Raw genomic sequence first — 26548 nt, 5'->3', positions numbered from 1 at the left:
ACTTCAACCATGTGATGAAGTCTGCAAAAGCCACGGGAACAGGGAAGGCTGAGGCCTGGCATGCATTCAAGTCTCACTGGCTTTCAGGGGAAGGAGGGAACAGCCAATCCCCTGGGCTCAAGACTTGAGCAAAAATACATTTCAATGAAATCAAAAGCCCAGTTTTCACAACCTGGAGATATATTTAGTTTATCAAGTGAGAGAAGATTACAACTGAACCACAGGGACCACTCCCAAGAATGGATACTTTGAATGATCAGCTGCCTCTTGATTTAGGCTTGTATACATCTGAAGAAAATGAATAGAATGACAAGCTTGTCAAACACAGACCCAAGCTCACTTAACTTCTGCCTTTCATGATCTTGTTTGCGATCCCTGACGCAGCCCACTAACAGGCCCTTGTGTGAGGCTTCAGTTATCACCAGATGTCAGAACTGATATTGGCATTCTGCTTGTTTCTTCTTCCCTGTTCTGAAGTCAAAGAAAGCCAAAATCTATCTTTTGTAAAAAGAAAACAAACATTTATATAATTTTAACCTCAGTGGTGATTATAATAAGTAGCAGTGGGTGTGCAAGCTACCTTCACAGCAGGAACATGAGCCCCCCCCCCCAACATACCATAATGTTTTTATACATGTCCATTTGCAATCTCCTTCTGCTTGGTATCTTTTGCACTAGCTAAGAAATGTTCACAGATTACTAAAGGACACAGACATTCATTGCTTGATTTCATGCCATAAAATTAATAAAACCATCATCTGTCCAAGAAGTCATTTTTTATGATTAACTACTGCTATTTGCCACTTCTAGTTCAGGTAGCCTGGATATTTTACAATTTAACAGCTTGAGAACTACTTTTTGGTTTTCTCTGCTATATTTTTAAAAACACTAACCATTCTGCAGTTGTTTCCTTTAAAACATACACAAAACATTATAATACAAAAAAATGAATGTATGGAGAAACCAATAAGTAAAAACAGTGACTCCAGTACATGATTGTGGCAGCTAATGGTCTCTTTCATATAACCTTCATCTTTGCTTTGCCTTCATACTCCATTTTCATCCACTGTGCCGTCATTTTCCAAATAAACCTCTACAGTGATAGATATTCATAGGCACTAGTACAGGACTATTAAAAAGGCAGTACTGTATTACATGCCATTTAACATATTAAAAAACATGAAATTATGACAGGCAAAAAATGGTAAGTAGTTTTCCAGAAGGAAGCTGTACCTTATTAAAATTTTATATGCTTGTTAACGTACTCTGATAAAATAAATCTTTAGTAGAAAATGCCAGTAATATTAAAACCATTCAGAACTGTCATTGAGTTTTTGACAAATAAATGCATGAAAAAACAAAACTGCCTTACAAAGACAATCAGTACAGAGACCCTGAGATTAAAACAAATTACAGCATGCAAAAAATGTAAACACAAATGTGCAAATCTTAACCCATTACTGCTGCAATGCGTTAAATGACATATGCATATGAAGTTATCCATTTTCAGTTTAGATGTACGGCACGATGCACACTACAAATAATAATAACAATACATAAATATGACGCATCTTCTCTAAAACAGGAAAACAAATGTATAAGCAGGTTTATAACCACATAGCCAAATTATTAAACACTTTTTCTTCAAACTTCAGAATTAGGCAGTCTCTCAGTAAGTTTTCTTGTCAGTATCAGATAGGCAGATGCAGATGCTACTCCTATGTGGAAGACAATTTGCCAAACACTCCTTAGTCCATATAAATAAAAATTGCATAGAAAAATAGAAACCAGAGCTACTAAAGTCTTCAGCTTTCTTGCCAAATTGTAGAACAGGTACAAATAACACTGCAAAAGAATAAAAAGAAGATTAGCAACAGTGTAGGTAAATAGTTTCAGAAACCATTTTAGCCCTGAGGATCAGGTAAAAGTTGGAAGCCAAATACATCTTCAGACAAAGTGTTTCTCTGTTCTCACTAATCCATAAAACTGTCCATTAATTTTATCAAAATACACACTCAAGAGGTAAATTTATTTGCAAAGGATTGGCCAGCTGCTACTAATGCCTGTACTTGCATGGGGTTCTGCTAAGAGTTCAGTGTGATATTTCACCAACAGTCTTATCCACAGGTACTTTGGATACCAGACACAGACTGTACTGGTCAATGCAACACATGGGGGGGTGGGGTGGGGGTTACTATCCAAATATCTTAATAAAAATGACAGTTTTCTATGATAGAATGTTAGGGTGCATTTAAGTTATATGCCACACTGCAAGTTGGCTGAAAGCACTATAGTTCAAAACAAGACGACTGAAGACAGAAATCCAATAGCACTTTTCAGTAGGATTTTGTCTCCCACAATATCCTCTACTTAATATAAACTGGTCACTCCAACTTGAGGGGAAAGGGGAAAACTCTGCCAACAGGTTTTCATCAAATGTCTGTATTGTCAATCCAACTTGAGGGGAAAGGGGAAAACTCTGCCATCAGGTTTTCATCAAATGTCTGTATTTTGGCCTGTAGGGCGTTATTTTTGGCAAGGTGTTACTATTATATCCTTTTTCCAATTAGTATAACTCAGCCAGTGTTATTTCTTGATAGTAGCAATTCTAGTATTTGATATACGTATATACACTAACAAATGTCATACTATACATATATTGTTTTTGGTGCTCTGATCCAATAAGTTAAGGTCAGTTTTCAATATATCAATATATGCTCCAGTGCAGGGTCTTCCCTCCTATTACTGTCACAGCTACATATTAACTATAAAAAATGATGAAGAGCTTGCCATGCATTTCTATTCCAATGCCAGCTGATCACTGCAATGTGGGAGGCCTTCTGTAATGACTTAACTCTGACAGTTCAAACTCATATTAACCTGACTTGATCTAAACAGATGTCCACCTGGTAACTATTTAAAATGTCAGGACCCGCTAGCATACCTCTCAACTGTTCAGATTTTCACAGATTGTCTAGATTTCCGCCTCATATTTTTGTTCTGTTCCCCATAAAATTTGTGATTTTCTATCAAATCAGTGAGGACTGAATTCACTAAATAATAACAGACATTTGAGTTTCAAATTTCACCCTCAGAAAATCCATGTAACACAAAAATGAAAGTTGTGTACTTAACCATAAAATTAGATCTATGTTATCTCATTTTCGTCTGGTTCAGACGTACTGGTTGTTGGATCTAACTGGATCTGACCTCAGCACCAACTTTGAAGCTTCATCGGAATCAGGGTTCTGACTCCTCCCCTACCCATAATTCCATAGACTCTACCTTAGTCTGTGATACATGTCAACATGCTATATAAAAAGAACTATCTTAAGAATGAACCCTAATTTAGACAGCCCCAAGCTGTTGAAGAATAGTGGGTACAGTCTCACTTGACTGTGCACAGACAGGGAATAAAAATTAACTAAATTATCTGAAAGCCATAGGTGACAATTTGGAAGGGGGAAGGAGGGAAGAAGTGTGAAATGGACGAACATCAGACAACGTGGATTTAATGTTATGGTAAGTACATAACTCTCCTAGCCAATGTTGTCTATTTTCATTCAATTTTCATTCACTTCACACATATAAGACAGAATCCCAAGCTGTCAAACTGGGTGATATCAAGGAAGGACATTCTTGAGTATGGTGGAGCCAAACAAGGAGCGTGATCTGGATTGACTGTACCTTATAGTAAGATACAGAGGTGTGTACTATAGTTTAGGTGGCTGTGGCACAAAAGTCATCAATGGATAATCCGCTGTTAAATGCTTTTGAAGCAGAAGCTACTCTAGTTGAATGGGCTTTTGCTGTACCAGGTAATGGTAAATTCTCCTTATTATAGACAAAGGAGATGCAATCTGATAGCCATCTGGATAAAAAAAAAAACCTTAGAAACTGTCTTCCCCAATACTGGTTTAGAAAAGGAAATGAGCAATCGATTGTCTTTTCTGAATTCTTTTGTCCTTTGGATATAGGATTTGAGTAGCGTGTAGACATGTAATGGTTTACTATCAGTTAATCGAAATGGACTCGGTCGACTGATCATATCATTGACCGACATCCTGCAAAAATTCATGCAGCCGAACTCAGAATTTGCCAAATTACATGTCGAATGAGACCTTAGAATGAGTTTTAACATGGGTCGAGATAGGGGTGAGATTTGTAGTTCGGCAATATCGGAGTTCGACATTGCAGAGGTTCGGGTTTTCGACTAAAGTGGAGTCGGCCGACTCCAGTTAAATGATAGAAAACCACATGTAACATATGCAGCAAGGATTATCTTTTGTTTGAATACCTTGGGAAAAACACAGGCAAGTTTATAGACTAATTTAAATTAACTTCGGATGCCACCTTAGGAATAAAGGATGCATTAGTTCTAAAGGGAACTATCTTTGTGAAATACTAGATACAGAGGATTACATGAAAGGGCCTGCAACTCTGAGATTCTTGGCTGATGTCACTGCCGCTAAGAAAATAGTTTTCCAAGTAAGGACTTTTAGATCTGCAGTGGTTGTAGGTTTAAATGGAGCCGGAGCCAGAGCTTGTAGCATAATGTCCGATGGAGGGGATGAGTCTAATGGGAGGTCTTAGTAAAAACTGTACCTTTCAAGAAGGCTTTTGAGATTTTCAGTGAAGCTGAAATCACAGCCAACTGTACCTTGATTGTCATAAATCTGGAACCTTTATCACAGAGATTAGGTAAAAATTCTAGTATGGATGGAACAGGTGCTGAAAATGGTTCCATACCTTTGGAGTAGGCCCAAATCGAGAATCTCTTTCATTTACTCTGACAAATTTTTCTACTGGGTGGTTTCTGAGAAGTAGAAGGAACTGACTACTGCAGGAGAAAGTCTGGTGTCTCTGGCAATGGCTAAAATTGAAGGAACTATGTGGTTAACTTCATGGACTTCTGGCCCAGAGGAGGCAGTCCAGGCAGTAAGTCAGTAGGTTTGGATACTGATCCAACATCCATGGAAAATGTACTACTTCAGGCCACAGGTAAGAGAACCATGAATGTTGGGGCCAAAAGGGGGCAATGAGGATCACACCTTGACCTTGCACTGTCTTGCTTTCTGTATAAATTTGCACATTGAGGCAAAGGGGGAAAAGGCATACAGGAGGCCCAGGTGGCAACTGTGGACCAGAGCATCCTCTGTGACTGTCCCTGTGGAGGGATCGCATCAACATACCTGCTGCATTTGTTGTTTAGATAGTATGCAAAGAGGATGACGCAATGTTGGTCTCAGTGACTGAAAATTACATGCGTCACTGTAGGATTGAGGGATCACTTGTGTCATGAGGACTGTTCTGCTCAATTTGCCTGCAAATACACAGGATAACCCCCGGGATGTGTGCTGCTATCAGAAAGCATTGTGAAGACATTGCCCACTGCCAGACTCTTGTGGCCCCTTGACAAAGAGGATAAGAACAGGTTCCTCCTTGTTTGGTGATGTACCATGCCACTGCCATGTTGTCCATCTGTATGAGAATTACATCCCTGTGGAGGAGGTCCTGAAATAATGCTAGAAGGACCCCTTTCAACTCCAAGACACTGATGTGAAGATTGACCTCTACTGATAACCATGTACCTTGGACCATTCTTCCTTCAAAATGCCCCCCGTTTGAAAGCTGGCAGGCTGTTATATCCTTGGCAGGATATAACCGATATTTGCTAAGGCTACTGCAGCAATGATTAATATGAAAAATATCTGCTTTTGATCTCTCTCGATGCAGAGAAAGCATTTGGGAGACTTGAGTGGGGGGCTATTTTAGGTAATACAGAAATTCATATTCCAGCAACTTTAATGCACATTTACAGGAAGCCTGTAGCACAAACAGATATATATAAGGGAGGTTATCTAATTTAATCAACATTTCATGTGGCTCAAGACAGACCTGTCCACTTTGTTCGGTACTATATGCAGATTACTTGGAGAAACTAGTAGAAGAGATAAGGTCCTCAGCTATACAGTGCTATGAATGGAAAGACTCTGAATTGAAAATAGCACTATATGCAGATGACATAATAGTCACTATGGGGAACCCAGGTAAGGAAAAACTATTTGACCTGATAAATTACTTTGGGGATCTCCCTGGATAAAAAGCAAACACAGGGAAATATGAGTGGAGTTGGTGTACAAGCACTAGATCTAATTGAGGGTAGACACCCAGGATATGAGAATATGAAGTACTTAAGGGTATGGGTAGCCACAACCTAAGAAACATCTATGACAAAACCGTACAAGGATCAACTGGTTAAAATGAAGGTGAAGTTGCAGAAATGGAAGCAATTAAACCTGGATACAGGCCAAAAGGAGCATGTAATAAAATGGCATGCATTGGGCCAGGTCTTCTGGATGAAATCACAGACTGTGATCCTTGTTAAAGTGTAAAGATGGCCACAGGATTTTATTTGGGGGGACCTCTGAGACTGTTGGGAGAGTACAGTTGTATAAGAATTTACCATAACAGTAGGTGCCCTAGTTTTCACTGTTACAGTAAGATATCCTACAAAGGACAGAAATGCATCTGGCCAGCATACCAAAGACTTGGAACCTTCCAATTGCCACATGTCAGGTGTATACCCTATCTTTGATGTGTAAGGTACATATGTACAGTCGAAAACACATCTGACACAGATATCCTTCAGAAGGGCCTCACAGAAACGGATAACTGGTGCCAGAGCCATGGCCTAAAGTTAAACGCCAAGAAATGCATAGTCATACCCTTCGGGAAAAACAAGGTTACCCCTAGCTACCATATAGGTGGCAATCCACTGAGCACAGAAGAAGTCATCAGGGATCTGGGGACCCAGGTTGACAGTAGCCTTTCGTTTGACACTCATGTTGCTAAAGTAGTTAGGAAAACCTTCTACATTGCCCACCTGCTCATGAACGGATTCACATCTAGATCAAGGGAGGTCATCGTCCCCCTGTACTCATCATTCATTAGACCTATGATTGAGTACAATGCCCCATTCGGAATGTATCTGACCTGACACTTGCAGCAGCTGGAAAGGCCCCAAAAGTTCCTCACCAAAAGGATAAAGGGTCTCAAAAATATGTCTTATGCTGCCCGACTGAAAGAACTCCAGCTCTATTCAGTCTCATACCGCTTGCTCAGAGGTGACCTGTGCCTGACATATAAGGCCATGTCAAACCCAGATTTGATGAATATGCTTCACCTCAAAAAATCTAGATCCCTCAGAACCACAAGGGCGGGAGACTTAAACCTTGACACGGTTATTAATAGAACGTGCTGGAGGGACAAATTCATCACCCAGAGACTCCCTATGCTGTGGAACAAAATCCCGGTACATGTGAGGCAGAGCACCTCGCTGGCCTTGTTCAAGAGGAATCTTGACCAATGGATGGGAGAACGCAGATATACCCCAGGGATTACTTCAGTGTCACTGCTTGACAGAGGCACAGCAAAATAATAGGCATAGTTTTATTCAAACTAAAGGGGTGGCGAAAGCCACATAACTATGGGCTAGGCTTATAAATGCCCTTGGGCAGATAGCCTTGTATGAACCTATGAACCTATGTAATGTATAAATGCCAAATCCTCACAACTGAATTACCTCAGGAGAACTAGAGCAACCCAGGAAGAAGAGAAAACAGATTTCATGTACATCCAGAAAGAGGGAAAAGAAAGAGACCTAAGCCAAAGGAAAAGGAAAAAAATGCAAAGGGGAAAGGAGGGAGGGATGGAATACTGCAACAGTAAGAAGTAGAAAATCTAGTGTTAAGTTCTTACACAACTGTACTATGTCCTTCCTAACCACTGTTGCAGTATTCCTCACAAAAGTGACAGTACTAAAGCTACTGGAAGTGGGAGAAAGAAGCAACAGAGGAATCCTCCAAAAACCCATTTAGGATAGACCTGGCCAATTCTGCTCTAGCCCTAGTAACATCCCACTTGTAGTACCTATTAAAAGTATGCACAGAAACCCAAGTAGCCACTTCCAAAATGGATCTAGCATTGACACCATTAACTAAGGCTACAGAAGAGGCAAATGACAAGCAGAATGGGCAGGAAGAGAAGACGAAAGCTGCCTGCCATGAAAAGAATAACAAAAATAAATGGTTTTAGAAATCCATGATATGGTTTTCTTAGAAACAGCTAAACCCAATTTCTTCACTTGAAAAGAAACAAAAAGTTGCATGGATTTTCAAATATCCTTAGTTTTTCCTAAATAATATCTGAGCAGTCTATGCAAATCCAAAGAACGTAAAACCCTCACATTACTATTCTGCGATAAGGGGAAAAAAGAAGGAAGATTAATGGTCTGATTCAAAGATTACTTCGGGCATAAAAGAAGGAGTGGTTCAAAGAGCTACTTTGTGGGGAAAAACAACTGAAAAGGAGGAACTGCCATAAGGGCCTGAAGTTCATAGACTCTTTTGGCAGAAGTCAGAGGCACCACCAAGGCAGTTTTCCAGGTACATAATTTTAAATCAGAAGAGGCTGCTGGTTCAAACGGCTGAGTTACCTTTTCAAGATCAAAATTGAGGAGCCAAGAAGAAGGTATTTTTCTTCTTAGAAGCCTAATGTGAAGGATGTCTTTCAAAAGCTGTTTAAAGTCAACCCTAGAGGAAAAGTGGTGGATGCAAAGTCAGCCAAGCAGAAATGGCTGACAAAGGAGCTTTAACTGAAGAGTATGCTAATCAAAAATTTAGCAACTCACACAAATAAGAAAGGACAGTAAGAGTGCCCACTAAGAGGGTCCTGTTCATTTTTGTGACACCAAACAGAAAAATCTCTTTCACTTTGCAACATAAGATTTTCTTGTAGTGAGTCTTCTGGCCTCCTGCAAAACCCAAATCATGTGCCAGAAAACTGGTGTCGAAAAGGAATCAAAACTCTCATCACTCAGAGAGGTAAATGCATCGTGAGAAGAAGACGGCAAATGAGTAAGCCTTTGTCCCGTGTGAGGAGATCTGTCCTATAAGGCAACTTGTTATGACTGTCCCTGGTCAGGTGAAAAAGAAGGGGAACCAATGCTGTCTGGGCCAAAAGGGAGTCACCAACAAGATTTGGGGCCTGTTCCACCTGATCTTGTCTAGGACTTCCGGCAACACAGGAAGAGAGGATATGCACACAGGAACATCCCTTTCCAACAAAAAGAAATGCAGTCCACTTACCAAACCAGAAGACTTTGAAACAGAACTTGGGAAGTTTTCTGTTCAGTGGGGTGGGGAAAGTATGCACCTGCGGAGTACCCCACTGATGGACAACATCCAGGAAAACCATCCTGTGAAGAATCCACTTGTGAAGATCTGTCCTGGTCTTGCTCAGGTTGTCTTCCACGAGACTGTGCTCTGAAGAAATATAAACAGCCTGAAGCATCAAGTGATGGCAGAAATCAAAATCCCGTGTTATAAGGGACAGTCTTCAAAGATGATAAGATTTTGTTCCTCCCTGCTTGTTGATGTACCACAGCTTGACAATGGTGATGACTGTGAAAATTCTGAGGGGGAACCTGGAATCCAAAGGGGATATAGAGCCTGAAGAGTAAGAATAAGAGCCTTCATTTCCTGCACGTTGATATGGTCCTTTACCTGCCAAGAAGACCAGACTCCCTATACCCTGATGCTGTTGGAAGAAGCCCCCCCAATTAAGGTCTGAAGATTCTGTAAAGTGCTTCTGGGTGTGGAAGGGAACCTTAAAAGTTAGGCCTGGATTCAGAGAAATCTAGAGAATCCACCAAAGAAATGTCTTCCTGAGGCAAGCCAAGGCAGGAGACTAATGAGAAAGTCTAGAGGGTGACAATGCTGCAACCAAACTATCTTGAGATATCACTGAAACTTTTGCATGTGGAGTCTGCCAAGGGAACCATTGGAGGGGTGGAAGCCATGAACCCCAGAGCTCATGGAAACTTTCTTACAAACATTACCTGTAAAGGAAGAAGAGACTAGAAGAATGCTGTCACACAGAGGACCTTGGAAGAGGAAGAAAAGCCATCATTGATAAGGTCTGAAATTTGTATCCCAAGAAAACTTGGTCCTGTGAAGGGATCAAATAAGATTTCTTCATAGTGAGTGAATCCCACACTGCAAAGATGAAACATGGTAAAGTAATGATCCTGCAGGAGAAACTGACAAAGGGAGCTTGAATAGGAAGATCATCCAGACAGGGAAAAATCTGAACACCATTGAGTCTGCAAAAGGCTATGACTGGACAAAAACCTTCAGTGCTTAAGAAAGACCAAAAGGAAAGCACAAAACTGTTACTGTGAGGAAGAAACATAGGACAGTAAATACTTCCTGAAGTCAGGGTGACTAGGAATACAGAGATTGGCATCCTTAAGGTCCAGAGACACCAGGAAGGCCTCAGGAAACAGCAGAGGAAACAGAAACTAGAGAAATAAGAAGTTATGTACCTACCATAACGTTCCATGTTAGTTGTCTTCTCTCGCCTTCTTTCTTGCTTGATGGGTTCGGAGCCGATCCCTCGGCTCCGACTCGGCACTTGCTAAGCTCGAGAGTCACTTTTACCAGCTCGAGGCAGCCCCATATCCCATGATGCAAGGCGGTAAGTACCCAGATCTCGTTTGATGACAAAGGGCAATAGCACCAAGCATAAAATACTTCCCAAAGGAAGAAAGAAAAACTTACAGATGGAAGAAGGACCAGGTCTGAATGGTCTTCAGCATAACAGTTTCTTATAACAAGGTCTGTCCAGGCCAGGGGGAAGGAGGGAGGGTCGCAAGAAAGAAGGCAAGAGAAGACAACTAACATGGAACGTTATGGTAGGTACATAATGTTAAGTTGTCAATCTCGCCTTCATTCTTGCTTGATGGGACCGCGTCCCTAGCACCTCTATCCTGGGTGGCTCAATGGAACAAACTCTTGAGGACTGTAGAGCCAAAACTGGCTCTGTCCCTGGAGGCCAAGTCCAATTTGTAATGGGAAACAAAAGTGTGAGGAGTGGCCCAAGTGGCCGCTGCACAAATAGTGTCTAAAGGAAGTCTAGCTTGAAAAGCTGTAGAAGTAGCTAAGCTCCTAGTTGAATGTGCTTTAGGTTTTGAGCACAGCTGTTTTCCCCTGAGCAGATAAATTTCAGAGATGACCGAAGAAAGCCATCTAGACAAAGTCACTTTAGAAACAGGAAGGCCTTTTTATTATCCGCATAGGAAACAAAAAGTTGATCAGATTTTCTAAATTTTTTGTTCTGTCCAAATAATATCTAAGTTGACGGTGGACATCAAGATAATGTAGCTTTTGTTCAGCTCTATCTGAATAGTTAGGGAAAAATACAGGAGATCAATGGATTGATTCAAATTGTTCTTTGAAGCGACCTTAGGCAAAAAGGTTGGGTTAGTTCTCAAAGATACTCTGTCTTTGTGAAAAACCAAATAGGGGGGTCGAACCGAAAGAGCATGAAGTTCAGACACTCTCCTGGCCGATGTAATAGCCACTAGGAATAAAGTTTTCCAAGAAAGATATTTCAGGGAACAAGAAGCAGCTGGCTCGAAAGGGGGAAGAATCAAGGATGTCAGCACTAAATTTAGATCCCATTGAGGAGGAGGATTCCTGATTGGAGGCTTTAGTAGGAAAATTCCTTTCAAGAAGGCCCTGCAGAGCCTATGGGACATAATATTATGATCTGCTATCCCGACATGAAAATTGGAAATAGCAGCCAATTGAACTCTGACTGTGGAAGAAGAGGAGCCTGCATGAAAAATCTCTGCTAAGAAGTCCAGGACTGCCTGAACAGGGGCAGTAAAAGGATCAATATTCTTGGCCTTAGCCCAATAAGAGAAACGTTTCCATTTGCTTGTATAAATCCTCCTGGTAGAGGATTTTAGCGGCTACTATGATGTCTCTAACTGGGTTAGAGATCAAAGGAAGCCTGGCTAAGGAAGGAAGTGGAGCAACCATGCTGTGAGGTTGAGAGAAGGGATTGACCGGTGCAGCTGACCCGATTGGTGAATCAGAAGATCTGGCACTGGGTCCAGATGCCACGGCTGCACCAAAAGGTGATGATGGAGGAATGGGAACCAAACTTGTCGAGGCCAGTAAGGGGCAATGAGAATCAATTTGGCTCTCAAAGCGGTAGCTTTCTGGATAACCTGAGGGATCAGAGGAAATGGAGGGAAGGCATAAAGAAGTCCCTGGGGCCAATCCTGGGTCAGAGCGTCTCTGGGGGGATGGCCTGATAGAGGAAGAGGCTGAAGAAGTCTGGACATTTGCTGTTTTGGGGAGTAGCAAAAGATCGCAACATGGACGACCCCATTCCAGAAAAATCTCTTCCGCTATAGATTGCTTGAGAGACCACTCGTGAGGCATGAGAATAGCTCTGCTCAATCTGTCCGCTACAATGTTGGTTTTCCCAGGGATATGCGTTGCTACCAGAAACCGATGAGAGGAGATCGCCCATTGCCATAGTCTGAGCTTCTCGACACAAGGGTAGGACTTGGTTCCGCCCTGTTTGTTGATATACCAAACTACAGACATGTTGTCTGTGTGGACTGCAATTGTCCCTACGGGAAGAAAGTCGTTAAGGGCTTGCAACGTTAAAAGCACTGCTCTCATCTCCAGGACATTTATGTGCAGATGGTACTCGAACGGCTGCCATGTCCCATGAACCATCCTGCCCTGATAATGACCCCCCCACCCAATCAGGGAGGCATCCGTGGTGACAGTGGCTATCGGGGATGGGGGTACAAAGTACCTGCCTTGGTGAACCTGAGACGATGTGATCCACCAAGCAAGATGCTCTTTGCATGTCTGTGTCACCAGAATCTGGTGACGCATTGGAAGTTGCTGGTATGACCACTGTGTGAACAGCATCCACTGAAGAAGGCGCATGTAGAATCGAGCCAGGGGAAGAAGAGTAATGGCCGCAGCCATGAGACCTAATACCTTTAGAACCATTCTGGCCTGTATCTTCTTGCTGGCCAGAATGATCCTGACATGAGTCTGAATGTCTGAAACTCTTTGTTCTGTAAGGGTAGCTGACATCGAACAGTGTTTAAGTTTGCGCCTATGAAGGTAATAGACTGGCAGGGCAATAAGGATGACTTTTGAAGTTGATTGAGATGCCCAAATGAGAACAAAGGTCTATTGTGTAATCCCTGGCTTGTATAAGCTGATGCCTGGTGGTGGATGACAGGAGCCAGTCGTCGAGATCTGGAAACACCTGGAATCCTTGACGTCTCAGGTGAGCCGTGACCACTGCCATGCATTTGGTGAACACTCTGGGGGCTGTAGTGAGACCAAAGGGCAGGGCTCTGAACTGGAAATGACTGGACCCCAGCCGAAAGCGGAGAAATCTCCTGGAGCGTCTGTGAATTTTGATGTGATAGTGCATCCTGAAGATCTATTGAGCACATCCAGTTGTCCTTCTGTAAGAAGGGCAGAATTGACTGAAGAGTGACCATTCGGAATCTTGTTTTCCTGACAGACTTGTTGAGTCTGCTGAGATCCAATATTGGTCTCCAGTCTCCCGTCTTTTTGGGGACCAAAAGAACCTTGAGTAGATTCCTGGCTCTGAATGGTCTATTGTAACTGGCTGAATGGCTCTTTTTTGCAGTAGTTTTGCGATTTCTGACTCTGCAATCTCCCTTAGACCGGGTGGTACATCTGGAAGGGAACTTGAGGGGAAGGGACTTTCCTCGAAAGGAATTATGTAACCCTTGGATATGATCGACTGTACCCATCTGTCTTGAGTGAGGGAATGCCAGGCTTCTGGGTACAGTGATAATCTTCCCCCGACTGCCTCCAAGGAGGGACAGCCGGGCAACATCTCAGGGATGCTGAAAGGGCTTGTCAGAGAGAGGCTCCCTGTTTCCCTGGTTCTTCGGACCCCCTCTGCCTCTAGAGCGTCTGTTGTTGTTACCCCTCTGCCTCTAGGGGTTGACTGACCACGTGAATCGGCGTGACTCCTTGGGATTCTGGAACCACATCTTCCCACCCTCCTGTCCTTTGGGATAAGGCCTAGAAGGGGTGGAAAAACGGACTCCAACAGCAGAAAGAGTCTTGCCGTCCTGCTCGCACCTGGTCAAGGTTTCCTTCACCTGAGGGCCAAACAAAGCTGACCCATCAAAGGGAGAATTTGTGAAGGACGCCTTAAAGGGATCCGCAAAATCACATAGCCGCATCCAGGCTTGGCGTCTAAGAGCCACACCTGTGCCTGCGGCTCTACTCGCTCCATCCGCAGCATAAGATATTAGCCGCATGGAGGAGTTTGCAATGGAATTGAGGGTTCCTAGCTGAGAAGCAATTTTTTCTTGAGCCCCTGCAGCTGTAGGATCCTGAACTACTTCTCCCAGCTCCTTCAGGATATCCCTCTAGAGTCTGGTGAAGTGACATAGGTAATTCAGCGAACGCATAGCAAAGGTCGCTGAGGAAAACATCCGCTTACCGTACCTATCCATGGTCCTAGAGTCCTTAATTAGGAGGATGGACGGGCACGGAAGGATCTGCAAGTTCCTTTTTGGTGGCCGCAGCCACCACCATGGCATCAGCGGGGACAGCCTTAGTAAGGAATTGTTTGTCACACGGGGCAGTGATAAATTTTGAAGGCCTCCTAGGGACTGGCTCTACCGAGTCAGGAGCTGCCCACGCCTTTCGTGCAATAACCTGCATAAGGGGGTCGAAAGGCGGAGACACCCAGGAGGTGGAGGGCCGAGATCCAAACGCCTCTAGGTATACTGACTCATCCTCAGAGGGATTGTTGGTGGGCCAGTTTCCCCTCTGTTTCAGGAGTTCTAGGATGTCTGAGAAGGAGACATCCTCAGAGGGGGATCTAGGGGATCCCTCTGACTCATCAAAGTCAGTATCCGAAGTGACAGACTCGGGGGAGTCTACATGCTTCCTCTTACAAGTCCTCTTCCTAGGAGGATCTCCCGAAACATCAGGAGAATCCTCGGAAGAGGGGGAAATTCCCAATGGGGAAACCTGAGGCGGAGGATCTCTGGGTCCTGTAGCAAGAGAAGTGGCAGAGATGTCAACAGGTACTATAGAGGGAGGAGCTACGGGAACAGACTGCTGACTGATACCAGTGGCCAGTACACTCTTCATCACCTCGAATGCTCCCCTCCCAGGCAGGTCCGAGAGAACCCGCTCCGAAGAGCTAGGAACTCCAGGGGCCACCGAAAGGGAAGTCTCCGAGGCAGATGTCGGAGCCGAGCTCACCAAGGCCGAGGCTCCAAGGGGAAGAGTGGGCTCGGACAAGGGTCCGATGCCACTCACCCCCTCGGAGGAGACCATGGAAGCCCGACCACCGAATCCCTCTAAGGAAGGTCTCGAAGAGGAGATAAGAGTAGAGGCTGAAGGAACAGAAGGGGGTATCCGTCCTCCAGCCGTAGCAGTAACCATTCCTGAAGACTCCAACTCCAAGCTCTGGGGTAGAGTTGAAGGAGGAACTGTAACGGGGTGTGGAGCAACAGTCGTCTGTTGAGACGGACTGTGTAACATTTGGGCCAGTACCTGTGACTTAAGTAATCTACTGACCACTCTCTCAAGGTCATGATCTGACAGTCTGGAAGACCTTGAAGATCGGCTCCGATGGCTCCGCTCCGATAGAAGAGGTGAAGCGGGCCGAAAGTATCGGCTCCAAGGAAGGAGACCTCGATCTCTTCCTGGAAAGAGCCATCAGAGCCGATACTAAAGATCCTGTCGGAGCCGACTTCTCGGAGCCGACAGGAAGCCTTGATGTATCGGCTCCAGCCGGAGCCGATACAGCCACCAAAGTAACGGTGTCGGAGCCGATCGGAGCCGACACCGATGCCTGTGCCACATGGGTGTCGGAACCGATCGGAGTCGACATCGAAGTGGTCACTACAGATTCGGCACCGATAGCCATCGGTGCCGAAGGCTTTGTTAAGCTAGGATCGGCTCCAGCCGGAGCCGATCTCGACTCGGAACGAGTCGGAGCCGAGGCCGCAGGCTTAGATACAGAAGCCTGGGCCTTGGAAGATTTTGCTGATTTTTGTGGAGCCGACTTAGCCGGAGAGCCCTCCGGCTTAAGAAGGCCCCTAAGTATCAGCTTATTACGTCTCTCCTGCAGGACTCTCTGGCTGAAGGAGTGACAAATAGCACAGGAGTCCTGCAGGTGAAGAGGGCCCAGACAATACAGGCAAGAAGTGTGACCGTCTGTCAGAGACATCTTCTGACAGCACGAGTCACACTTCTTAAAACCTGAGACCCTCTCCTTTGACATGGTGCTGAAAAAACACACACACACACACCAGTCAAAATTAACTTAAATAAAATACCAAAAGGTATTCTATAAAACTAACACACACACCCTAACAGGGGGGGGATGGGATAGGGAAAAGTTTGACTAACAAAATATTAAAGGAGACAGGGATTTTCTGTCAGAAAAAGTACAATATAAACTTAAAACTATCAATAAAAGGTTTTTTTTACTAAAAGGGGCTTAAATCTCACAAAAGTGAATAACTTACCAGGAGCTGGTAAAAAGAAGACCTCCTAAGCGAAGCGGCAAACGAGATCTGGGTACTTACCGCCTTGCATCATGGGATATGGGGCTGCCTCGAGCTGGTAAAAGTGACTCTCGAGCTTAGCAAGTGCCGAGTCGGAGCCGAGGGATCGGCTCCGAACCCATCAAGCAAGAATGAAGGCGAGATTGACAACTTAACATTTAACATTTTTAAAGTGGGAACTTTTAGAAAGAGGATGAGAAAAGAAAGGTCTGGAATGCGTCTCCAAGAACCCCCTTTCCTGGGGATCTAAAACATCCTGGAATAGAATCCCTTGCCCCTCTGGGATACATGGAATGGCTTACTAGTCCCTTAACCTAAAAGATCCTGAGGAAGAGGAGGAAAATGAGGCAGTTGGCAAGGAGGAGGCTGAAAGATTCCTAAAAGAGGAGGAAAAGACTTCTAAATCAGGAAATAATTGCTTTGGATGACCAAAATAACTCAAGAATCTGTGGAGGTTTGTTGTCAAGTTGAAAAGGACAGAGTTCACCTGAAAGAAAAAGGAATCTGGCCAAGGGGCAGAGAAAGATCATTGTCAAATAGAGGCTGACTTGTCTGGGAAAGAAGACTTATGTGTCCTTGAATCCTGAGCTGGTTTCTCAAGAAACACTCTCTTGGAATGTCTCTTGCCCATCAAGGATTGCTTATGATGCCTCATGATGTTCATTTATACTAGGTTCCTGAAATGCATTTAGTTTAAGCTGCCACTTAACCTCTTTTGCCTCTTATTTAATGTTCACATTGCCACCTCTGGGACTGTGTTCTGGTATAAATGAACAGACCTCTTTACAACTTCTTTTACACATGAGGTCTGTAGTAAAATGATATGGCTTTAGCATTTTACTTAATTTAATTTTTATATTCACTACTTCATAAACAATTTTAAAAACTGTATTTAATAAGTCTTACAATATTTATTTCATAAACATATGGTTTCAGCGGTTGACATTTTATCAACTATGATTTTAATTTCAGCAATTGGGTAACAAATTTTTTTATTCAAGCTGTTTCTTTTAGTGAATTCTTCTGTTGCTTATGAGGTTGATTGTTATGTAATGATTAGTAATTAAGTCTCAAGCTGTGGTTGGTATAAAATGGGAGGAATTGACTAGTTTTATATTCTAATGAAGTCCTGTATTTCAAAGGATGAAAGTGCTCAAACAAATGTGTTTTAATGTCTGAATAAAGTTGTTTTGGGATTTGGATTCAAATTCACTTTTCAAGCTGCTGGCATTACACTTCCCAAAAATACAACACAAGACCACTTCTAATCAGGAACACTTTTAATAAATTATTCACTTGAGAAAATGACAGAATAAGTGAGTGTGGATTAATATACATTTTCTAAAATAAAATAAAGTTACTCTGTGGTTCTGTCACATTCCTGGCAAGACAGTGGATAAACGCCACACTTTTTGTCAGTGGTTTTTTCCACTCTCTAACTAATTAACTTCTTACTATGTTTACTGAGGAACGTGGCAGAACCACAGAGGGACAAATATTTTATTTTAAAAAAATTAAAAAGAATAAAATAAGAAAAATATAAAACATGATTTTTTTTACTAAATAATGCTTTTTATTCAGTCACTCTAAAAAGTAAGAAAAGTGAAAACTTTGCAAAAGAAACACAGACACGTTGATTTCAAGAAAGCATGCAAGGCTAGTTTTGCTGATTCCTCCTACCTCTTCTGCTACCTCAATAAAAGAATCAGCAAAACCAGCCTTAACTGCTTTTCTGAAATTAGCTTGTGTGCGTTTCTTTAGCAAAGTTTTCACTCTTCTTCCTTATTTTTACAGTGACTGAATAAAAAGCATTCTTTATTAAAAAATATTTTGTTATATTTTTATTTCATTCACACCTTCAGGATCACACACTTAATATTCATCATTATTTTAGGCTGTAGACATTGTCATCTCCACCTGATAATTACCTCAAAGCAAAATGGATCAGCTCCTTATGACAAACTGCCATGCTGTTTATTACTACTAAACATCTACCCCAAGCCTCTGTAGTTGGAGTGTTACCTCCCCATTAGTGGGGACTGCCGAGAAATATTTAAGTTTTGCATTATTTTCTGAACTACACGTCAAGGAGGAACTGAAAATGTGTGTCTGTATATTAATGTTGTTTACCATGTTAGGATGAAATGGTTTTGATACATAGAACAAACTGTGCATTACATACAAACTCAGCTTGCAAGGTAATTTCATTTTCTATAGTAAGAAATGAACTGCATGGATAACTTAACACATGCTGGCTGTATCAGGCTCTGCAGAATAAAGCAAGTTACTCCAGTTCATTTTTTTAGCTGAATTACTGCTAGAGCCTGATACTGACTAGTGTAGCAGTGAAAAGTGGAATTATACAAACTACAGTTAACTGGACAGTACCCGAAGATTTGAGTATGTGTAAAAGAATGTGCTCAAAGGTTATTCATGTATGTGTAAAAGAATGTGACAGGTTAGTGAACATGCAGGTGTTCACATGCAAAAAACTATAACTTTGTTTTATACTCTATTATATATTTATATATTATATATAATGTATATATTTTTAAACTAATGTATCTAACTGTATACAGTATTACTGCGCCTTCTTACTCAAATACATTATATTTTCTGCTTTACTACTGTATACTCTATATATTGTACACTTCTGTAACTTATCATCATATTATGCCATGATATACTATTGTTTGCTCTATTTGTTTGCTCTATTTATTTGTACTCATCTCTGACTTTTGTATTTTTATCATGTATGTGGAGCTGTTGTATTTTTATATATTGTATTTTTATGATTGTCATGTATGGGGAGGTTTTCTCACCGGGTGTCTGCTGAAAACGGGCTCCTGACTGCCCAGTCAGGCCGATCCGGTAATCATATATAAAATAAATAAATGATTTGTTTAATTATGTACATATCAGAGAGAAGACGAAAATTATTTTCTACTCTCCTTGCACCATGCACATGCTGTGTTTAATAAGCAAAGCTTTTATGCTGACTGACTTTACTGCCCCAATCTGGTTTATTTTTTGAAGATATGCTTAATTTTGTTATTTAACAGATGATGCAGTGACTCATATAACAGAGAGGAATCTAATGCTGTCTCTCTGTGCAAAGAAAACCTGACAAAGGGTCCCCAGCAAATGAAAGCTTTTGACTTGCATCTCAGGATTTTTCTGTACGTAGAACACTGCTATGTCAGGCTGCACAAAACCACAAGCAAGGAAAGAGAGAGCTTTTACAGGAGAAAATAAATCTGCAGATATTGGCATTTTAAGTGTATGCAGGTGCAGCAAAAGAGATAGCAATAATTAAGCACAGCATTTTGCATCTAATCCAACTGAGATTTTCACTTTTTTATACATGTGTGAGGGGGTGGGAGGGTTAAATGGAGGAAGCTGGAAGCAAGGCAATTCTTCACTTCTCTGAAAGGTACTCCAGCATACCTATGCATGCACATTATGTATACAGAATTGGATTACTAGGCATGATTCAGGTCAGTGATTTCCACAGGACAGCACCTTTGATCACAAAAAAAATATCTGACAGGCACTAGAAAGTAAGGAAGGCAAAATATATGCTGATCAAAGGAATACATTTTAGGACTGGTACAGTGAAACCTTTAAATGGAATAGGGAATTTTATGACTGGTAGAGTAAATTCTTTAAAAGGAATAGGGAATCAGTGCTGAGAGGGTTCCAAGCACTAATAAGGAGCTGCTGCAGCAAATCAAATACCTTTAAATGATGGCAGGGGAACCATAAAATGTGATCCCTTTACCAAGTCCTGAGTGGGAATAACAGAAATGGCACTTCCCAAAGAGAAACAAAAGCATAGATGAAGGTAAGGCATCTGTCTTCTTCCAGCTAGGAAGGTTGTCATAGGATCTCTGGACTCCAACCAAGGTCCATAAGCTCCCCTCCAAGGCCCTTAAAACTTACAGTTAGGTTCCCATCCCCTAGACTCAGGTTAAGTATTTATACAACTTTCCCAAATACCCCAACAGCACTGCAGCGCTGTGGATTACTATTAGACCATATTCTAAGCAAGCTAAAATGCAGAAAGTTCCCACATTGGAGGGAAACACTCTGTTAGTTCATAATCCTTGGACTCTTGCAGACTTGCACAGTATTTCTAAGATTTTCCTAACATTAGGGAGGATTCTTTAAAGTTTAAGAAAAACGTAGCAATGGTTAAAGACTATTGTATCACTTACATGTCAGATCTAACATAGTTTATCTATGTGCTGTAAAACATCCAAAATATGTCAATAACTACTTACGGTGAATAAAATACAAAATGCAGACTATCACTAGAAGAGAAAAAAAGTACAGTTGTGTACTCTTACCATAAATGTAGATGTTCGAGTGTGTTCACTGTTGCAGTCATACTTGTAGGGTTCTTCCTGCCAGCAGCAGCCCCCAATTGGCCAGAATCTCAAAGTCTGGATCGGGCGCCAGCTGAGGTCGCATTTATCCTGACGTCAATGCGCCGGAAGGTATAAAGACCTCAGCTGACACCATTTCCCCAGTTTTTCTTGCCCCAGAAGTCAGGTGCCCAGAAAGAAAAGGATAAAAAGGAAACCATGCCCAAAACCTCAGCAGCCGAAATACCTCATAACAAACAATACTCAAGGAAAAAACAAAAGAGGGGATAGGAGGGAGGGTAACCTGGACTGCAACAGTGAACACACTCGAACATCTACATTTATGGTAACAGTACACAACTGTACTATGTCTTTCGTGGTTCACTGTTGCAGTCATCACTGTAGGGTTGAGTCCCAAAGCTAAGAAAGGGTGGCTGGAGGAGAAACAGAGGAAGCGGTCACAAAACCCTGCAAAAACACAGAAGCAAAACCTGCCCTGGATTTAGAATAGAGAGGGAGGTTGTAATTTTTAGAAAAAGTATGTACAGAACTCTAAGTAGCAGCTTCCAAAATATCCTTGGTAGGAACCCCACAAAGAAAAGCTGTTGAAGTAGCAGTAGCCCGGGTAGAATGAGTCCTAACATTAACAGGAACCGGATTGCCATGATAAGAGTAACAGAACTTGATGCAATGGGAAATCCACTTGGAAATAGTTTGCTTAGTGATTGCTTTCCCCTGAACAGTAGGAGCATAAGCAACAAACAACTGATCAGATTTCCGGAATACCTTGGTCCTGTCCAGGTAAAGACAAAGCTGTCTGTGCACGTCTAGAGAGTGCAAAAGAATTTCTTCCTCACTTTGAGGATTAGGATAAAAGGTAGGCAAATGAATAGACTGATTCAAGGCCACTGCTGAAACCACCTTGGGCATAAATGTGGGATTAGTCTGTAGAGATATCCTGTCCTGATGAAAAATAAGGAAGGGTTCCACAGCCATGAGTGCTTGCAATTCCGAAATTCTTCTAGCAGAGGTAATAGCTAAAAGAAAAGCAGTTTTCCAAGACACAAATTTTAAATCCGTGGAAGCTGCAGGTTCAAAAAGAGACCAAGTTAATTTCTCCAAAACATAGTTAAGATCCCAAGTGGGAACAGGAGCCCTTATAGGGGGCTGAATATTCTTAGCCCCTGTAAGAAATTGTTTTAAGTAACGGATGAGAAAAAATCAGAGGATCTGTATCGTAATGTGCAGAAATAGCAGAACATGAAGCTTAATAGACGAAAAAGATAGGCCCGTATGTAATAACTCTGTCAGATACTGTAAAATCAGAGGAATGTTTGGAACAGAAGAATCACCACCCTGGACTTGACTCCAGGAGCAAAATCTTTTCCATTTTCCCGCATAGGATTTTCTAGTGCTGGACCGTCTAGCTTCAAGGATTACACCCAATACCTGTTTGGAAAGGGCAGAGGTGTTTACAGACCCTGGATCCGCCAGGCAGCTAGAGGCAGAGTCTTGACATGACTGTGCAGTATCCGGCCATCCTGTTGAGACAGTAGATGAGGGATTTGAGGCAGAATCCAGGGAGGCTCCTGGACCAAGGTCATCAGAGTGGAATACCAGAATTGCCGAGGCCAATTGGGAGCCAGTAGAATCATGTGCGGTCTGTCCTGTTTTATTCTCATAAGTACCCGAGGTAGAAGAGGAAAGGGAGGAAAAGCATACACTGAGAGGTGTTTCCAACTGAATGAGAGGGCATCCACTTTCCATGCTAGTTTGTGGTAGGTCCTTGTGCGGAATGTTAGAAGTTGATGATTCTGAGGGGATGCAAAGAGATCTATGTCCAGACATCCCCAAGCCTTTATAATCATTCTGAATATCCGAACAGCCAACATCCATTCGTGTGGATCTGAAATGAGTCTGCCAGAGTGTTGTCGTTCCCTGGCAGGAATTGCATCTGTAAGTCGACACTGCAGGTCAGAGCAGTGTACCACAGATTAATGGCTAATGTGCAGAGGGGGTAAGAGTGAGAGACCCCTGCTTGTTGATGTACCACATCACTGTAGTGTTGTCTGTCCATATCAACAATTGTCCTGGTAGAAGAAGGTCCCTGAAGGCTATCAGGGCATTCTGTACAGCTAGCATCTCCTTCAAATTTATGTATAGGTGCATTTGTTCCTTTGTCCAAACACCTTGAAGACATCTCCCGTGCATGTGAGCTCCCCAGGCATAATCTGAAGCATCCGTTGTCAGAACTTGGTCAATTGGCGGAGGACAAAAAGGCTTCCCCTTGTTCTGTAGATAGACTTTGGCCCATCAAAGAAACTCTCTGGAGACAAGGCAAAATCGTGACCACTGTTCCAAACTGTGGTAATGCTGAAACCAGACACTCTTGAGGTACCACTGCAGTTTCTTCATATGCAGCCTTACATATGGTATTAGCAGAATTCAGGAGGCCATGTAACCCAAAGCCTGCAGAATTTTTCTTGCAGTCAGCTGTTTTATTGAAGCCAGGTGTCGGAAAAAAGAAGCGAGTTGCACTTTGTTGTCTGGTGTCAAGGAAGCCATCTGGGTTGAAGTACTCAGAAGAGCACCCAGGAAAGTAATCTGTTGTGTGGGTACCAGATTTGATTTCTTTAGATTCACTGTGAAACCGAGGCACAGAAGAAGACGCTGCTCAAAAGCTAGATGCTGAAGTAGAGTGTCTTTGTCGTCCGCTTGAAGAAGACAGTCATCCAGATAAGGGTAAATCTGAATCCCCGTCTGTCTGCAAAACGCCATTACTGGTGCCAGGCACTTCATAAAGACCCTGGGCACAGTAGATAAGCCAAAGGGCAGCACAGAGAACTGGTAATGTTTCGAGCCCTCTTTGAAACGCAGATACCTTCTGCACTCTTGCCTTATAGGAATATGCAGGTAAGGGTCTTTTAAGTCCAAAGTCACCAACCAAGCGTTCTTGCCCAACATAGGCAGCAGCTGCTGCAGAGTGAGCATCTTGAATGTTGGCATATCTAGGAAGGTGTTTAGTACAGAGAGGTCCAGGATTGGTCTCCAGGAATTTTCCTTCCTGGGAACCAGGAAAAGTCTGGAATAAAAACCTTGCCCTATTTCTAAATTTGACATCTGACTGGAGCAAAAGACCTCCCCAACAGGGTACTTATCTGTAAAAAACGAAAATCCTGGGATTAGATCCAAAAACAAACAGAAACAGGCCGACCGGCATCAGTGAACTGCAAAGGGCACTGCGCGGCAAGAAAGACTGGGGAAATGGTATCAGCTGTGGTCTTTATACCTTCCAGAGCATTGACGTCAGGATAAATGCGACCTCAGCTGGCACCCGAGCCAGACTTTGGGATTCTGGCCAATCGGGGGCTGCTGCTGGCAGGAAGAACCCTACAGTGATGACTGCAACAGTGAACCACGAAGGACATCAGCAAAACTGTAAACAAAAATAAAGAGAAAAAATATGGAGATAGACAGGCTAAAGGTTATCTTTGAGCATCATTCAGATATAGCCAAAGCCTTTGTAGATGTAATGTAAAACTGTAAACAGAATAATTAAAAATGCACTGGGGGTTATTTAAACAGACTGAAGAGTAACTTTGAGCATCACTCAGGTAGAGGCAACCCATATGAGGCTGAAATGCAAAACTGTAAACAGAATAACAGAACATGTACTAAGGATTATTTAGACAGACTGAAGGCTATCTTTTGAGTATCATTCAGGTACTGCTACTCCTTTGTGGTAGCTCCTCAAGCTGCTTTGGCAGCTGCCTTTTCCCAAGGACTGCACCGAGCAATTCAGGCTCTGTTAAAAATAGATGTGCTTAGATTGGAAGTTAAGCAGCTTAAGGGAACTGCCTTCTTATGCCAACTATTTGGCTGACTGTCAGGAGAATAAAAGGAAAATGATGAAAAGTTAACAGAACTACAATTACAAATCTCAAGCAGAAACTTTGCAGTATGGGGGGTGTGAAGTTCACTCTTTGAAGTATGTTGTGCAACTAGTTCACTAATAAAAACTGAACCTTACAATGTGTACTACAAAATAATAAAATAGTAGGTAGTCCACAGTTGAGTTAAAAATGGAACATCCTTTATTAAAACACACAAACAAGCGATCCAAGTTAAGTATAATGAAAACCATTAAAGACATTCATTATTTATATTTATATAACGACCTTCCATTAATATTCCAAAACGTGCACGCTGATTGGTCAGCGTGCCCGTTGTAAATCAAACTTATACTAATGGAAAAACGTCCGGTCGCCGGACTTTTTCCATTAGTATAAGTCTTTTTTTTGTGTGTGTTGGACAGCAATGGAGAACGGAAGAGCTATGTTGCTGTTATCTCACTATGTTAAACGTGTTTAAGATAGCGAGCTATCTTAAAAAAAAAAAGCAAAGGAGATCTTCCTTTCTCCGTTACTTTTTTAAAGCTGTCTCGCTATGGTTCATTTAACATAGCGAGACAGCTTTAAAAATAGCAACGGAGAAAGGAAGATCTCCATTGCTTTTTTTAAGATATCTCGCTATGTTAAACTCTTTTAACATAGCGAGACACCTTTTAAAAAGCAACGGAGATCTTCCTTTCTCCATTGCTTCCACACACAGCTCTGATGTACTGCTTAACCATACGCTTGCGCAGTACATCAGAACTGCCGCAGAATACTGGACAGCTGCAGAAGGGCAGCAAGGAGGCATTATACAATGCCATTATTTAAGAAAAGTAAGTATTTTTTTCTTAAATAATGTCATTGTATAATAAGCAATAACCCACTTCTGGGTGTGGGTAATGCTGGATTTACCCACGGCTGAATTTGTTTGGCCACTCGGGCTTCGCCCTTGTGACCAAATCGCACCAACCATGGGTAAATCCAGCATTACCCACTCCCAGGCGTGGGTTATTGCTTAAATAATCAGGATATTTGGGCAAGGGAGTGGTTACAGAGGGTGGTTTTATAAAGAGCAATAAAAGCATTAAGCTCATTCCTTTAACCAAGTCCCCTTCCCTCTTAACACCATAGCGTAAACTGAGACTTCAGAAATATAATCTCTTAAAAGAGCAGATTAAGATTACCCTCACATATCAGAGTAGTGGCCAAATGCCCTTGACCAACAACTCAGGCATAGTTCAGGTCTTTCTTGAGGATGACAGGATACTGTTGGCGATGGATTCCAAATACTGAAACTGCAAAGCCTCTCACAAATCTTCAAAAAGACCTGAACCAGAAGAAAATTCCTTTCAAAACAAGTCTTAGCAACAGCCTCAGTACTTAGACTGCCACATTACAGATATATACTTTCATCATGAAAGATGGGTTCACCCAAGCTGTCTTAAGGCAAAAGCACAAAGTTAAATATAAACTTATCAGTTATTTCAGTTTTCTATTAAATTCAGTGGCTAATGGTCTGCTGCTAAATTTGACATGAGTAGTTGCTGTTGCCATTTTAGGTAAATCAGCCACACCTTCAGTACTTGGTCATAAGCTGATCATCACCATTCGGCACTCAGTAGCCACTCTCTTTCTAAAAAGAAAAATGAAAGCTCCATATACTTCTCCATTAGTCAAATAAGAATGTATCCTCATCACTGACCCTTCAATAAAATTAATGCAATGCTCTGTTTAAACAACACTTCTTTATTACTGCTAACACTGAAAAACAACAATCAACATCCAGTGCTATGGAATACAAACTGGACAACACAAAGGCTGAGCTATCA

The 26548-nt window shown here is 42.2% G+C and overlaps 1 protein-coding gene across 1 annotated transcript in view; it reads right to left on the bottom strand.

The window, feature by feature from the left end:
• Positions 1-495: 495 nt before the first annotated feature.
• Positions 496-26548, bottom strand: part of SEC22C (SEC22 homolog C, vesicle trafficking protein) — a 717172-nt gene continuing 691119 nt past the window's right edge. The window contains exon 8 of the mRNA XM_044066059.1: positions 496-1845. Within this exon, the coding sequence (XP_043921994.1) occupies positions 1645-1845 (201 nt within the window). The 3' untranslated portion in view covers positions 496-1644. The remainder of the gene's footprint in view (positions 1846-26548) is intronic.

This window comes from Protopterus annectens, chromosome 3.part0 (assembly GCF_019279795.1).
Source record: "Protopterus annectens isolate FY-2018-M chromosome 3.part0, PAN1.0, whole genome shotgun sequence".
NCBI classification, from domain to species: domain Eukaryota; kingdom Metazoa; phylum Chordata; order Ceratodontiformes; family Protopteridae; genus Protopterus; species Protopterus annectens.
This window is presented reverse-complemented; position numbering and strand designations above follow the sequence as displayed.